The sequence below is a fragment of the Pinus tabuliformis genome, chromosome 2_2 (genome assembly GCF_031772625.1).
Source record: "Pinus tabuliformis cultivar Carrire ecotype Pingquan chromosome 2_2, CPIR1, whole genome shotgun sequence".
NCBI classification, from domain to species: Eukaryota; Viridiplantae; Streptophyta; class Pinopsida; order Pinales; family Pinaceae; genus Pinus; species Pinus tabuliformis.
This window is the reverse complement of record NC_142300.1, coordinates 179,322,273-179,339,621: the sequence shown is the minus strand read 5'-3', so window position 1 is coordinate 179,339,621 and position 17,349 is coordinate 179,322,273. Positions and strand designations below refer to the sequence as shown.

The 17,349-nt window shown below is 37.6% G+C and overlaps 1 protein-coding gene across 1 annotated transcript in view; it reads right to left on the bottom strand.

The window, feature by feature from the left end:
• The window catches only part of LOC149191989 (uncharacterized), a 458,880-nt gene extending 454,327 nt beyond the window's left edge, over positions 1 to 4,553 (bottom strand). Inside the window, exon 1 of the mRNA XM_089404452.1 lies at positions 4,154 to 4,553. Within this exon, the coding sequence (XP_089260578.1) occupies positions 4,154 to 4,315 (162 nt within the window). The 5' untranslated portion in view covers positions 4,316 to 4,553. The remainder of the gene's footprint in view (positions 1 to 4,153) is intronic.
• Positions 4,554 to 17,349: the final 12,796 nt, after the last annotated feature.

Genomic DNA, 17,349 nt, shown 5'->3' with positions numbered 1-17,349 from the left:
ATTCCTTGTATGGCAAGCTCAGCAGACAGTCGTGTATGGTATATTAATTCAAAAGCATCCTTCCACGTGACCAGAAATAAGAAGGATTTCAACCACCTAAAGGAAAAGGGCATGCATTTTCAGATTAAGCGAGGATATGATGGCATGTATGCAGTTAGAGGAATTGGTACTGTCAGTTTTCAGAGGGAGTCAAGTAATCCTCTTCATCTCAAAGAGGGCCTCTATGTTCCAGGATTAAAGCAAAATCTTGTTTCGGTAGCTACCCTTGAGGACAAGGGTTATGATGCCATCTTCAGCTGAGGTAAGGCTTACCTCCAGCACTTAGCTTTTGGATGTAAGAAGCAGATAGGTGTGAGGATGAAGAATATCTATAAGTTCCAAGTAGAGACAGGTTCACCTTGAGCAACAAGGCAGAGAAAGCTCAGAGTAGAGAAGTCATGGTTGAGGAGAGCAAAACTCAGAAGGAGCCCTTAGAGAAAGAGCAAATTAGAGTACCTGAGAAAAAGCTACTTAAGATGGAGCCTCAGTCGGTATCTCGGTTTGAGTCTAAGCTAGCTAGTAGTTGGGCTGACCAACAAGATGATGAGGAGCAAAGCCCAGGGCGAGTGGAGGTAGCCACTCAGTCAGTGACTCTTAATATAGGGAAAGTTTGAGCCAAGTGAGCAAAAGATTTGTTTAAGAGAGATCAGGAAAGAATTGAATCTTCCAGTGTCATCTTCAGCCAAAGGAAACAACCACAAAGGCACTTATGACTGAAGTGATAGACTCACAGAGTATGGTTGGAAAGAATAGGTCTTCAGCATAGATTCCGCAAAAGAAAGCAAGGAAGTCATCTAGTTCAAGGGGAGCAACTGTAGCAACGAGGAACAAGGTAGTTAAGGAGACAAATCCAGGCGGACGAGGTTCTTCCAGAAGCACCTTCCTCACAAAGAGGGAGTGTTGAAAATAGTAGCGAGAAAGGTCTTCTTGACTTGTGCCTTAGTCAAGGCAGACCTCACTTAGTCTTCCTTTAGCATGCACAAGTTCCTAGGAAATAGGACGAGCCATGGAGCAGTTAACTCATGCGCAGGAGTTGGAGGCTCAGTTTTGTTTAACTCCAAGTGCAAGTTTATTTTTGGAAAAGGACGAGTGAGAGTCTCGCTATCTCATTGAGGCTACGACAAGTTAGATGAGTCAGTTGGACTCAGTTCACAAATCAGTCACAAGTACGAGTTCTAAATTTAAACTTGCCAGTTATAGCTGAGTCGAAAAACCTAAAGGAGGACAAAGGCACCTTTGTAATTCATTCTTGTATGCGCAGGTTGTGTGTGTGAGAGCATCTTGCAGTGAGAGCGTACTCTTGGAGCAGCCAATACGCAGAGCATTGAGAGGGAGACTTCCTTGCAGACCAGCACTAGGGTTTAGGAGGAATTCCTAAATAATAGGAGTCACTATTGCACTAGGAAATAGGGGCTGGATTGAGCAAGGAAGTAGGAGCTAGGTTGAGAGGATTGCAGGGAGTTTCAAGCTTAATCCAAGCAACAAGAACAAGTGTGTTCTTGAGTGAAACAGTTTTGCCTTGTAAGAGATTCATATGCTCAAACTCTTTCAATAAAATCTACAGTGAGTAGAGGGTTTTCCCGGTTGGATTCCCTAGAAAAATTTATTTTGTCTCTTGTGTAATTGTGTCTTTATCTCTTTGTTTAATTCCGCTGCTTCTATTGTTGAGGAATTCTGTGTCTTGGTGAAAAATAATTAGTTTTGGATGGTTCATCATAGCAGTTGCAGAATTTTCGTGGAAATTCAACAAGCAGCTGAATCTAAAATTGTATCTTATGCATGACTTAAGACTAAGAGTAATTTTAAAAATAGATTCTCCACCAAAATTAAAAGACAAGGCAAGGTAGAGGCTTTCAAAACACACAAGTAGTTGACCGGTTGAGTAACCTAGAGTGGGAGAGCAGGGATTCAGGCAAAGGTGAATCCAGGCAACAGGCAACAGTTACTACATGCTCTGAGCAGTTCCGTACAGGAATATGAAACAACTCCATACAGTCATACAGGCAGGTCCGTACAATCGTGTGGATATGCCATACAAGCTGTCCCACAGGTAGTACAGCAGTTTTTTGTTGTTTCTAGTATTTCCCAGCAAGATGTACAAGCTCAATTCAGGGTGTTTTTTTGGTAACCAGGCAGTACTGTTTTGGGGGCAGTGTGCAGAGTTTTCCTTGTAAGTTGTTTGAAGGAATAAAAAATTGATTTGAATAAATATTCACCTCTGTGTGTGTGAAATTAACTTGTATGCTTCCACTATTTAATCTCTAGCTGTTGTGTGATTGATACTATGATCTACAATATAAATTCAGGATTAACTAAATTCAGCAATCTACTTGTTTTATTGAGATCACAAGAACATTAGTTACCTAGGGCTTGAAATTTTCACAATGACAAAACGTTAAGACTCAACAGTCAAAAATAAACATTGGTCTTCATCAATGTACACTCCACTGCTTTCTACACCATCTAATGTGACATCATCTCACTTTCCAACTTGATGATAAGAACCAACAGCAATAGTTGTAGGAAGGGAGCCAAATGCAGAAGCAGAACCAAAATGTATCTCCATCGTTTTAGGCTTTTACAAAAATAATTTTCATTTTTCTATTTTTTCAAAAATTTATGAGTGTCGTCCCATATATCATCCCCTAAGATTTGGCCCCTTCTTCCCCTCCCATAGCAGAAACTTGTCCGCCTGCTGTGATGAAACGTTGGTCTAATGTGAGCTAACTCCCAGTTTGAATAAGAGTTGTAAGACATCAACACTGCTCAGTGGCTCACTATTTCATAAAAAAAGAGTGGAATCCATCCAAAACATATATCCATGATCAAGTCGTACAAATATGGACACAGGTTGTCTGTTGGGCTGTGATCTAGCAGTAACCTAGTGTGGTTGTTGTGACAACGACCCAGGTTCAAATATGAAGTTTGGCAAATATGGCTATGGATATTGGTTTAGCATTCAAACAATTATTAAGATTACGAAACATATCTTTCTTTTACTTTAAGTGTGACAGTGTAGAATGACCGATTTCCAGGTATACTTATTACTGTCTGTAAAAAGCCATATTTCCATTTTATCTTTTAAATACTGACACAGACAAATAGGATTTATTACAAATGACACATCTAAAGAAAAGTTGATAGTTTAAAAAGGTCATGTAGTGATAAAAGGACAAAGAGACTTGCACCACCCAACTTGTTGCTGAAGTGAGAAACATATCGGTAGAGAGATGGGGAAATTAGCGAGTCACACACAACTGTTTAGGGAATGATATCAAACAGGAGAAATGGTCATCACAAACCACAACACTAAGTCGTGGCATTGCCAAGTGATACAGTTCTGAGTTTACCAACTTCATTTAATTCCTCAGCACCTCTATGGCAAGATGCTTTGCTCAAGATTGTTTCATATAACTAAATATAGTGGTGCAAGTAGTGAACTTATTATAGCTTTTCTCTCCGGGCAAATACAATAGGATACAGCACAATGAGGGAAATCCTACTGCTACCACAGCAAACTTAAGAGGAAGCCCTTTACTCTTATTTTTGTAAATTGCTTCGCAACGTAGGTTTAACAATTAGAAAGGGCAGGATGCTTTACAAACGTAGTGGAAAAATACTGAGCTTGGATTTATAATTATTTTTAAAAACATTACACCTAATAGAATGTCCTCCGTAAATACCAATAAACCAAGATATTTCACCCAGACAATAAGTGGGGAAAGTCCTTGGCTTGAAGGGGGGAATCCATTCATTTTTTTAAGCATATTACGCATGTGCCTCGACCCGCATTCACATTCATTCAAATTGAGTTGTGCTTGCCCACCTATAGTTAGGAGTTCCAGGGACGGGGTTCATTAGTGCTTGCAGAAATGCGAGATGACACGAGAGAGGAAAGGAATCCAAACCAAATGGGTAGTTTGTTTTATTGAGTATACTTTATAGATAGATAATTAGAAAGGGTTGGGCTTCATCAATCATGTTATGTCAAATCTTGCTACTGATGATAATGATAATTAGAGACTGAGAGGGACAAAAATTGCTGTATGTGACTCACATGCACGTATGTAGCTCATATAAACTTAAATTGATAAGAAGATAGGAATGTCACTACCTTGTAATACTGCTCGAAAACCAGATTTTGTGTGACCAAGGGTTCCCATTGAGTCTGGGCTGCTTCTGAGGCTGACGGTGGTGCTCTCGGCTTCTTCCATACGTTCTCTCGCCCTTGCCTGAAGTGCCTCCGCTGCGTGCGGCCGCGCTTGTTCCCCCCCATCGCTCTCACTCTGCTTTCAAGAACAACAGTAGTTTCACACTTGAAGTGTGTTTGATGATATATCACAAAGAGTAGAATATAGGGCTATATGTATATGCGGACATCAGCAGTGTCTGTGCCTCAGTTACGCGCCCGCTATTCTGCTCTCTGCAAAAGTTCTTCCGTCAGATCTCACTACATGAAGTCCCAATCGACCTAAGCGCAATCTAGGCTTTCATGTTTTAAATTGTTTGAATTTTGACCTTATGTTTTACGCCCTCATATTTTGGTCTTGGTCCTTTCTAAACATGTAAAAATCCTATTTCTAGTCTTTTTTTAACCATCTCTCTCTTTTCACATGACACGCTAACGTTAAGTAGTTTAAACATGTCGATTCGTTAAGTAGTTTAAACATGTCGATTGTGTTTTGGAGATAAATTATCAAAAAAAAAAAAAATGTTCAACGAGAGACTCTCGAGACAAATAAAGTTGTGGTGGACAAATAAGCTAAAATAATAAGAAAGCAAGAAAGAAAAAAATTATTTTAACGCCTACGAGGCTAAAGATAGCCTATGGGATAGATTGTTGCTTCATCTGCTTATGTATTCGGTCATTTTTCTATGAAGCCTCATCCGCCTAATGAACGTCCTAGATTGACTACAAAATTATAATATTTTACAAGGAAAATTTTCATCTATTTTAACTTCGGGGGTGCTGCCCCCGAACCCCCCACTAGGGGGTTGCTCATAAAACCATCATTGCCCCCCTTAACGACGATCATACAGGTGGCGTTGTCGCCCCGTTAAGAACAGGGATCCAATGTGGCTGAAACAAAAAAACCTCTGAACAATCAAGAAGATAATCAGGCTCCACACCCAACACAACAAATAACTTCCATTTCAGCACAAATATACATGGCTAACACTTTAGAGGTTATTCAAGAGGAAATTGCATAGGTGGAAAGAGACATAATTGGGGAAAGTGCTTGTTTGATAGACTCTAAAGTGCTTGGGGAAATAGTTTATTCGGTGCCTAATACTTGGCATACTAGCGGTCTTTATAGCGAGTAAATGTATATTGTTGACATCTACTAACATTTCAAGCTCCTACTAGGTGGGGTCTTGTTGGATCAAAAGGAGGTTGGGGAAGGAATCCTTCTTATGTTGGACAAGTGACAATTGTCAATGAGGAACTTGTATAGGCAACTAAGTCGTATTGGAGACTATATAGTCCTTCCCCCATATCCTATATTCTCTCGTGGCAGCAACAAGGAACCCATTGCAATGGATGCTTCAAATTCCTCCAAATCCAAATGATGATTCCTCGGGATTTTGATTTTTTTAAGTTACTTTTATCATTTTTTATCTCCAAGTTGGTTATTAAATCAAACTTCTTAGCCAAGCAATGCAATATTTTTGTTTTTTTATAAAATTAAAAAAAAATATTTTGTTTGGATCATGGAAACATTTATGGTTTTGCTATCGATTTGATTTCCCAAGTGGTAGGCCAAGGAAAACCATAAATTGTTTTGATATGTCTTTTTAAATCTTAATATAACTTTACTTTATAAAAAAAACAGGTCCTTTGATCCTTGAATTAGGGCAGTGGAAACCCTAATTCGATCCAAGAAATGAGTAGTTGTATATGCAACCAGTGTGGATATAATTTCCTATCCTATCATCAAAATTATGGGATGTGGAAGTTTTGAAAGCAATAATATTAGGATTGGAAGTTTCATTGATCTTGAGGTAGACTTCCACTCAAAACTTGATAATAATAAAAAAAAAAAAAGTGATAAAATCACTATTAGAAATTGATATACATGAAGTTTTACCGGAGAAAATTGAAATTAGGGATTCTAGGAAATTTACCCAAATCCTTCATTACTAGATGCTTCATGTGTGGAAGGATTATGCAAAGCTAGCTAAAAAAATTGGTTTGAAAGGAGAAATTTAAGCGTTCAAAAGGAAGTTCAAAGGAAGACGATAACGAAGATGAAGGTAATAGGAAAGGGAAAGTGGAAGATTAGTAACAATAAAATAACTAAAAAAAGATAAAGAAAATAGTCAAAGGCAACTATAAAAAAGATAAGACAAGCTTGGAGGATGCAGGAGCTTTCCTAACATCATCATTTTGGACTCTGAAGAAAGGTATAGCATATAACTCTCTTAACATTATCCCTTTGTCAATATTGAAAATGAATTCCCCATTTGATATTAAATTAGCGATTGGTCAATAAAGAAGCTTTTCTATAGTCAAATCACGGGGAGATAGTGTTGTGAAGATAAATTCCCTCTGCGGACAGAGGCGATCTCTTTAGCCCAATGAGTGGGTCTAGCACAAAACTGAACAAAGTAATGTAAACTTTCCTAGCTTACGTTTAAAAATTCAGAGAGAAGGAGAAACCTACCTCGCTCTGATGCTAATCGCTCAATCCTTTGGTAATGGCTTCAATCTCCTAGCTTCTAGGCTCGCTCCTTGTTTGTTCTTTATGTCCAAGTACCTGCAAGAGAGATCAAAGGCCAATATAAGATACGAGAGCATACATAGTATATATCAAACTTAAACTACTTGATAGATCAAGGAGTATCAAGCTAAATGCATAAATATTTAGACATTTATGGAAAGTTAATATCATATGTATATATTAATTAATCAAAAAGGGAAGCATACAACCATTGCCTTGATGTTGGAGACCTACTTTTGGCGGATGTCCAAGTCCAAGCTAAGACTTTTCAAGCACTCCTCCAAGTTATATGGGCAAATTTTAGGCATAATCTCAGCATAGGAATGCAAGCAATCAATGAGCAACCATTTGGGGATGGAAGGGATTTGATTTATAGGAAGGGAGAGGGAGTTAGGGATCCATAAAAGAGGGAGGAAGGTCCACATGTTAAGGGGATGATCCTTAAAGGTAGGATCAAGAGCTCCAAATGGTAGAACTCGACCATATCTCTACCCAACAACATCCAACTCGTTGTTTCTCGAAGTTTCCATCATATGAAGCTTCTCATCCATTTTGAGAAAACATGCCAGAAGAGGTTCAACATGGGTTTTTATATCAAAACCCGCGCTGGCAGTGCTAGGTCAAAGAACTGTAGCTTGCCATCAGCACGGGCAAGTAGTGGAGCAAAGAGTGTTGGTCCTGAAATTTAGGGTTTCAGTCAACCTTCTCCATAATTGACTCAGGGCAGTTTTTCTTCCATTCTTCAGGGATGTTTCAGTATGTGTTTCATGATGAATACACTTCACAGTTGTCGACATTTTGGCACTTCGAGATGTGGAACAGGAAGTGAACAGGAGGTGTGACAAAATGCTTTGTAACAGATGCCTCCTAAAGCATGAAGGTAAAATAGGGAGTGATGGGTGAAATGATTTACAAGTCAAGGCAAGGACCGGAAAAACACTGCGAGGAGACTTGCAAATCAAGCATATACATATACATATCTGACATCTCTAATATAAACATGCCTAATGATACATGAATAGGCATCTAATAATACATGAATCCACTACATGGGCGAAGCCATCCGAATAGAAGGGATCATGTGCATGGATCCACAATATGGACGCAACCATCCGAATATAAAGGATCATATATATGGACCCATAGTGTGGTCGCAACCATCCGTACAATCATGTGTACAACCATAAATAACTCACAACTCCATGCAACCTGGATTTTATCAGATGTAATCGAGGGTCTTGAGCTCTGTCCCGATTCGATCAATGTATGAATTATAGCATGTGAATAGATGTGTCGAAGTCGAACATGATAGAAAACCACTTAATTATCGGTCAATGATGCAAACTGTTAACAGGTACGAGAGAAACCACCAACAATGACAATGGATATCAAGTAATAATGAAGTTGAAGTCAAACACTCGAAGAATCATTCGATCGAAGGCCAACGATGTAAACTTGTCATCGAATGCGAAGAACTTTCCATTGAGGCATGCAAGCTCCAAGGTACTGGAAGTGAGTTTTTAGATCATCTTCCTGGATAATGAGTTGAAGTCGACAGAAAGCGATCCATCGAAGGAAGGCCACAATGTATCCCATATCATCGACACGAAATAAAGGATATAATAGAGTTGGTAAGTTTGATTCAAGACTGTGGCAGAAAGGTCAAACAGTGTACAAGTGGTAAAAAACTGCAGATAGGACTTCTCTTGAACATATCAGTGACACGACTCCAGAGTTTAGGAGCATTTGATTCAACATGTGATCAAAGGTCACGATGAAGAATCGGTATAACCAGATGAGAGGCAAAATGGATTTCTCAAACCCGGGAAGGCAAGTGATGAAGTGAGGATATCCCAAACCCGAAACAAGCAACATATAAGTGTTGTGTTCAAGAGTGACATGTTGCCTTTACACAAAATACAATAGATGTTCACTTTCATTTCCCCCCATTATTTCTAATGAGTACCCCATTAGTTTTTTATCGTAAGCTCAAAGGGGATAGCATATGCTTGCGATATAAGTTCATCCTTCGGACGAATATTTCTTAGTAAGTTTAGCGAGTCCTAGGAAGGAGAAACTCGATCTCGTAATGATGACAAGTCCAGTGTTGTTTAAGTTTTGCGAGTCTGACTGAGGTGAAATGTGACATCTTTTTCATGTTTAGAGAGTTTGAAAAAGAGGTGAAAAAGAAAACTCCAAAGGTCCCTTTTCCTAAATCGTCTCTTGAATCCCAAAAGGTAGAAAATGATATCCAAGAGAACCTTTTAGCCATGTTCAACTAAGGTATTCCTTTTTCGTACAATATTTTATCTCAGTCCAGAAAAGGTTTAAACTTATACTGAGTAGACGTCATTTCATTTACTTTAATGAGTTCGAATGACAAGTACTTGACGATCCTTTCATATTTCGAGAGTCATAAAAGAGCTTAAAGATGACTCCAGGGAGTCGCTTTGTCGTTTATTTTTTACAAGTCCGAAAAAGTGTTAAAATAAAACTCGTTGAATCAGAGTCATAATTAATCGTCGTCACCATGTTTTATGACCTGTCGCTGCACAAGTGAAACTTACATTACTAATTTTGAGGAAAAATATTAAAATATAAGTGAAAAATGCCCTAATTTGGTAAATATGTCGTTTAAAAACTTATGAAAGGCCCAAAAAGTAAATCATTTTCACCATTTTACGATTTTGCAAATTAGAGAGCATTTTTACCCTCTTTTACCTTGATCTTCAGGCAGAGAGTACGATCAATCCCGAACACCATTCGTCGAGTTGTTCGTTGCAGGCTACATGGAGGGTTTAGCAAAAAATTATGTTGAGGGCGATCAGTGCAGGTTTTACCCATCGGAACCCGCGTTGTTCATCCTGCGACCAACTGTGGCAGCGCGCTGGAGTTGTAATTTTTTTGGAAAATCCTCCACATTGAATGCTTTATTTATGGATTTGCTTCCATAGAAACTCATGGAATGTTGTTTGACGGATTTTTTTACAGGCTAATCAACCAAAAATGGTGATTAAATGGAAAGAAAGAGGACACGAAGCCGAGGACCATCAAGCAGCCCAGGACCCAAATTGCATTGCTTCCCTTCAAGACTGTGGGTTGTTGATATTCTTCTGAATTCCTGGGATTAGGATCCAAGTAGAGTTACTACAACATTTGATTAATCGGTGGGATGTGGATCGCCAACTATTCATGATTGGGGATCAAGAACTTGAAATAGATGTCGCAGAAATTTATTTCATTACCGGTTTGTCTAGAAAGGGACAACGGATTCAGTTGTTTGGTTCTCGCACTGGAGGAGAGAGCATAGATATGTTGATTGCAAGGCATTGTCCAAGCACCTGATAGACCCAGAGTGGGAAGATAGATATAAAGACCATCACAAATCTCCCACTGCGAGCAATCCTATACTATGGCCCGAATAGTTGGCGCTCGGGCGTTGCATGAAGCAACAAAGTCTCATTTCTAGTACACAATTGATTGTCTAAGTCCCACAGTCTTAAATTGGTGTGAGCGTTTGTTGGTCAATATGAAGAGCCAACTTACGAAGTGCAAGTCTGGAAGGCTGAAACAATTCGGTTTCGGATCCATCTTGGTTACGTTCTATTTGGAATGTGTGCCATTATTTCGATATTAGTGGATAGAGGTGGATGCACTAGCGCCTAGAGATGGGGTGAGTTGATGCATCAGTTTTTTTGTTCTTACAAAAACGATTGTTTATATTAATAAAACAATGCTACAACAATGATGAATAACCTAAGTTAAAAACAAAGACTATGCAAGATGAGAGAAATCACTACTATGAACAAAAATGCAAGTCTATCCAGGAAAACAGGGTATTCCATATAGGATGAACACCTTCAACAACCACTCACACAACCAGATAAAAAACCATGACATTAGTATTTTTACATGGTTAAAACCATCTAAGGAGAAAATAGTCCAAGGCCTTTGCTAATTTGGCCATTTGAGGAAATTTTATTAATGCAATTTTTTTTATTTTTTTTTGCACGAGAGAGTTATCACAATCAATCATAAACAACAACCCTCCATAATTTTTAAATAGAGATCATGGGCCAATCGGTGCTAAGCCAAAGATCAATTGTTGTTGGTATGAAGTAGAATATGAGCCACCAAATCACTCTATGTCTAGAACATTTTATGACCATTAGATTATATGCAAGTAATGAATACTAAAGAAACACATTTTTACCTAATAAACACATTAGACCAACTTGAATTTCTTCCTTTTTTCTAGCTGTAACTAGAGAATATTATTAATGAAAACATGTGGCTAAAGCTCATAGTAGAAGTACATTTAAGTTGCAACATTTGATTGACTTTCACTAGTTTTAACAAGAACAATGCCTATAGGTTCGGAAATGAACCCAAACTCTATAAACTTAAAGTGTAATGCCTCGAAATAATAAATCGATTAATAATAATAATAAAATGAAATAATATTAATATATAAATAAATAAAATAATAAATAATAAAGAAAAATAATAATAATAAATAATAACTTGAAGTTCTAAATAAATATATATAAATAAACGATAAAGATAGTAAGAATTAATAAAATTAACAAAAAGGAAAAATGAATAAATAAACAAGGGTTAAATTAAGAAAAAATATTAAGTAAAACTTAAAATAAAGAAATGAAAGTTGGCATGTTGACACATGGATTGTGTGCATGCAGATCTCTTTTCAATCCCCTTTCAATCTTGGAACAATTGGTTCTATTTAATCATTGAAAGGGAGATGTGAAACATTCATTCATTCTTTTTAGAGGAGAATGTCGTGAGACAAAGGATTCCCTGATAATAGTAGTTGATTGAGGGCTCGGGGGTGATCAGTGGTAGAAATATTATGTGGAGCTGAGCCTCTGGTTGGGTGGAGACTCGTCCCCAAAACTTTGTTGGGGTTAGCAGGATTCAAATAGCATCATGATTCGTAATTGACTGTAAGACACATCTTCGTTCTACAAGTAAGTATTCACTACTCGTGGTTTTCGAAAATTCTATGTTAAATCGGTTGAATGTTTGTGTTAATTATTAATAACATCGTTTTATGTAATTATTTTGTATATTTGGATTCCAGGTGGTTACATATGGTATCAGAATGAGATTTCAACTTTGTTGGACCTTTGGATTATCTTCTTCATCGTTGATTAATATTTTTTTCAATATATACGAGTTAAATTATTCATTTAATAAATAACTATAACTATAACTATATATATATATATATATATATATATATTCGATATCATACGTGTTTGAATTGATGAATGTCCTATTTCTAATTTGACTTAATTGCTATTAATTTTAACAAGGAAGATGGTTGGAAGTTAAATAGAAGTTGGATCTCCACCCCTTTTTCATAATTTTTTTTAATAAATATAATAATTAATAATTGATTATTTTTATTTTATATTGCAATTTATATCCTCTTTGACCTCCCTATTAAAATACTATCCAATCTTTCAATATAATAATATTTAAATATAATTGCTGAATATTATTCATTTTTAATAATAACCATATTAAACTTAATTTTAATTATATATTTACAAATATTCAATTCTTATTATATTATTAAATTAATGTAACTAATTTTGAATTCAATATTATTTTAATTAAAAATATTATTAAATTAAAATAAAACATAACAAAATAATAATAAATTTATTCAACTAATTTTTTAACGGCTAATTCATAACAGCTATTTCCTAATAGCTAACTCTGGAACAAATGCATCCTTGCTATTTAAACATTTTGACTAATTGATTTTTCACCTTTTTCCTGATGATAAACCACATTAGATGGTTTGAAACGTCAACCAAAAACTCATAATGTGATTAATCCGAATTTTTTTATCAAAATTAATATGGATTACAAAAGTCTAAAATCAAGCATCAATAAAATATATTTAAAATTTTTAATATTCAAGATAAGTAAAACTCAAAAAGAAAGCAGAAGATTCTTGTTTATCACTCTCTCTGTTTTTGCTGTGATGGGATCCACTTAAGTGGTTGTCACATAACCTTATTTTGAGCCTCGCTTTTCCATTTCTCCTTCAAATTCCTATTTTATGTGTGAACCTATAAGGGTCTTTTCACATTAATGAAGAACCTTGGGAATGGGAATGTTTCGCTCGACGACGTTTTCAAGTTGAGAAATCCCTTGTATAGGATCTTAGAGATAATACCTCATTTTAAAAGTATTATTATTATAACTGTGAGAAGATAACCTATCTCACATGTGTATATACATATAGCTCTCCATACATAAACTTCATTAAAGTAATGGAAAATTATGGAAATTGTAAAGAATCTTATACTTCTAAAATACAGGTGGAGTATTTCCTATAGTGAGATTTATATACCCATTTGGATGAAGGTTCAACCTCTTAAGCTACGTGGGCGTAATTTTGTTTGAACTTTTAGTGAAAATATATGCTGATTGAGATATTCACATTATTTTTTTCTAAACATTATTAAATAAAGAGTTTCTTTATTTAATATAATAATAATATATATATATATATATATATATATACATATTTTCCAAGAATATATATATGTTTTCTCAGGAAAAATCGTTATCTTTTATTAGTGTTGAAAAATTACATATAGTAGATGCATGACAGCATATGTATCATTGACTCTTAGTCATATCAGTGTGTACAAGTCTCAAAATTTATCAAAGTCCATTCCTGAAATGGCTGGAAAAAAGAAACATATTCACCACGCAGGGTGATAGCATGAGAGAGCTTGAAAAGTATTTTCAAATACTGTGATATCTACAATATATACACCACGCAGGGTGTTCTCATAAGTTATATTCTGCAAATAAAACTATGATATATACAGTGTAAATTATAACTGAGCACTTTCAACAAAAATTTAGGGTCCATCTACCCTATGATATGCCTGATCTATATATGGCCTATGGTAATATTGGTACTGTGATGTACCCCTATGCTCTTGAATCATCCACTGACCTCTGGGTAGTAGTGTGGCCTCCTTGGAAAGCCTATCAGCGCTGTTGTTATGCTCCCTGTAAATATGATGACAAATGATGGAATTAAAATGTGTTTTGAATATGTTCACTTCATCCAAAATATTTCTAAGTGTGTGTGCATGGCAGATAGTGATATTATTGAACCAATTAATAATGATTTTGGAGTCCCCGAATATCTGTAGATTGTTGCATTCATGGCTTAGAGAAAAATGCAGTAAATGGTGAAGGGTGATAAGTTCAGCATAATTGTTTGTCCCTTCTCCAAGTCCCATCTTGACCCTAAAATGATGTTGGTCAGAGAGGTATAGTAGAAATCCTCCCCCACACCCATGTTCCTGTGTGGCTCCGTAAAAAAAGCCCAGGGGATGGATTGATCTATGGGTTCGAGTGCAAGTGGTCTTCAGGGATGAGGCATAGTATATTCAGGGAGCTCATGATAGGCGGATATGATCTTTGCAGTAATAAACTGCCATCTGACAACACCGTCTTCAAAAATTATTCTATTCCGCGCCAGCCAAATAGACCAACAAATGATTAGAGGAAGACAAATCAGATTTGATCCAGGATGCGAGCTGTGCCAATTTTTCCATGCTTGGTTTATGTTTTCCCCCTCCCATCTGCCAGTGAACTGAATCTCAGTTGCGATGGACCTCCAAAGATTGACCGTAGCATCACATTTAAGAAAAAGATGATTAGTCGATTCAAATGCTTGCTTACAAAGAACACACCAGTGTGGTCCGTGAATGGCTCTGTGAGTTAAGGAATCCCCTGTGGGGACTTTATTGCTAAGTACACACTAGAAAAAGAGCTTGGTTCGCGGTGGGGTTTTTAACTTCCAGATAGCCTGCCACCAATCTTGTGTATTCTCTGGCTATATATATATATATATATATATATATATATTGGCTTTTTGCGCTATTCAATTTAATGAGGTTTTTTTTTTTTTTTTTTTTTTTTTCCTTTTGTCATACTCCAATTTTTTTTTTTTTTTTTTACAAGAACGGTTATAGTGTTTCATTATCTGGTTGGCAAATGGCCACATATTCGGTTACAAAATGGGGAGCAATTTCCAGCATGCCTTTCTACCAAGAGGGGATTGGCTTTTGCTCTTATCCACTTCCTCTTTTTACAATTTCCAAAATGTTCTTTTGATGCCGATTGTCCTAAATGAAAGATACAGACAAACTGATTTAAAAGAAAACAGTAAAACATGTCTTTTCACGGAATAGGAGCCCACAGAGATTCCTTGTTTCTGAGAATAGTTCCAGCTTCTAAGTGGACTGCAATGTTTGCTTGGGTGTCTGCTTCTTTATTATTTGTTCTCAGAACATGAAAATATGTCAAGTGTAGGGATTTTGAAATGCTTTTAATTCTGGTAAGTAGCCTTGCTAGGTGCAGATCAGTTGGGTTGGAGTTGGTCACCATAGCTCTTATGATTACTTGGGAGTCTCCAAGAATATTAGCTTCCCGTATTCCCAGCTCCTTGAGGAAGATTACCCCTTGCAAGAGGGCCAGCGCCTCGGCCTGCATGATAGATGTGTGGCCTAGACCCCAGGCAAAATTATGAGAAGAAGTGTTGTCCGGCATAATAATATGTCCTCCTGCCCCGACCTTCCCTGGATTTCCTTTAGCTGCGCCATCAAAGAATAGAGATGGAATTAAATGTTTGGACAGCCATTTCTGAAAGTCAATCTCGTTTTTTCTGATTTGCCAAACTTCAGGAGCTGGAGGTGAGCTTCTTGCTTTATGGAAGCTGAGCTTAAGGGCAGTACCCAACTCTCTGTCTTGCTGACTAAGATTTGAATCGTCACCTATGCCTTCCAGCCACTCATTTAATTGGCATTTCACTGAATTGGCTACTATTCTATGATCTTGGGCTTTGTTGCGGAATATCCTCCTGTTCCTTTCTAACCAAACCTGCCAACTGGTAAATTTTGGCAAAGCACTCCATGCTGATCTGATCTTTTTGTTTTTTGGTTGAATACCTGGGTATCTGGCCATCCAGCCTGCGAACAACTCTTGAACTGAGGTGGGAAAATTGAGATCGAAGTTCCAAGTATCCAGCAGCTCCTTCCAGACAGCGATTGTGTAATTGCATTCAATCATAATATGGAGGGCTATTTGAGAATTTTCCTTGCAGAGAATACATCTGGACGGTCCATTAAATCCTCTCTTTTGGAGTCTGTCCTTAGTAAGGATTTTTTGATGGCATAGTATCCAGCAAAAATGGTCAATTTTTGGAATAGATGGGAAGTTCCATAACCCTGCCCAGGGAGCAGGATTTGGAGGAATGTGGGGGCGCTCTAAGAACTTGTAGTATCCTTGCTTGACAGTGTAACCTGAATGACTTTTCCCCCAGCCTCTCGCGTCCCTCCTGTTTGGGTGAATAGGGGCCAGCCCGTGTAGATGGGCTCTGAACATTGCCCATTCATTTTGCAGTTCGCTGGGCACCGATAATTGACTCCAACCCGTCCAAGAGTCCTCTGTCCACTGCGAGATGTCCCACAGAGTGTGGACGTGAGCTGTGTCCAACCAGTTTCTTAGCGCTGCAAAATCTTCGGCTTCTTCCAGAGGAGATCGATCCATAATCCTGTCATTCCATAGTTGTATTCTCTTTCCGTTTCTAGGTATCCAATGAGCGTGGTTTTTTATCATCGGCGTGATTCTATTGATGAAGCTGCTGAAGTGCATTCTGGGCAAATTTTTTGGGTGATCTAAGCACCTGAGCCTAGAACCTCTAAAGTACTTCCTCCATAATGCAGTCTGAACCCAGTTTGGTTTAGGAGCGATTATTTTCCACACTAATTTGGCTCCCATAGTGAGATTTTGAGCCTTCAAGTCTTTGAGGTTCAGCCCTCCTTCAAGATATGGCTTTGTAACTGTTTCCCAACTTATTAGAGAGAATCTCTTATCATTTTTCTTACCTCCTTTCCAGAAAAAGTGCCTGATTAATTCTTCCATCTTCTTTATAATTCCCGCAAGTGCCAGGAGGACAACAAATTTGAAGATCGGAAGACTGCTAAGAACTACCTTGATGAGTACTGCTTTACTGGCAATGTTGAGCCAAGAGGATCCCCAGGCTTGCATCTTTGCTTTGAATTTGTCTATGAGAGGAGCCCAGTCTTTGCTTGACGCCCTCTTATTGAAGATTGGCAGCCCAAGATATTTGAAAGAGGACCAAATAGTGGAGGCTGCAAATCCCAGGCATCTAGCTATGGAATTTGCAGTGGAAGCGGGAATATTCCAACAAAATATCTGACATTTTCCCTTGTTTAGTTCACTTCCTGAGGTCTTACAGAAGTCATCCAAGACTGCTTTGAAATTGGTAGCTGATTGAGGAGTTGCAGCTCCCAAAAGAAGGGTATCGTCTGCAAAAATGGCATGGTTGATGCGCTGCACCCCTCTTGCTATGTGCATCCCGGTGATAGCATGATCTTGTTGCTTTTTATTCAAATAGAAACTAAGAACAGAAGCCCGAAGGACGAAAAGAAGGGGTGAAAGAGGGCACCCCTGCCTTAGTCCTCTAGAGGCTTTGAAAAATTCAGCGACCCTTCCATTCACC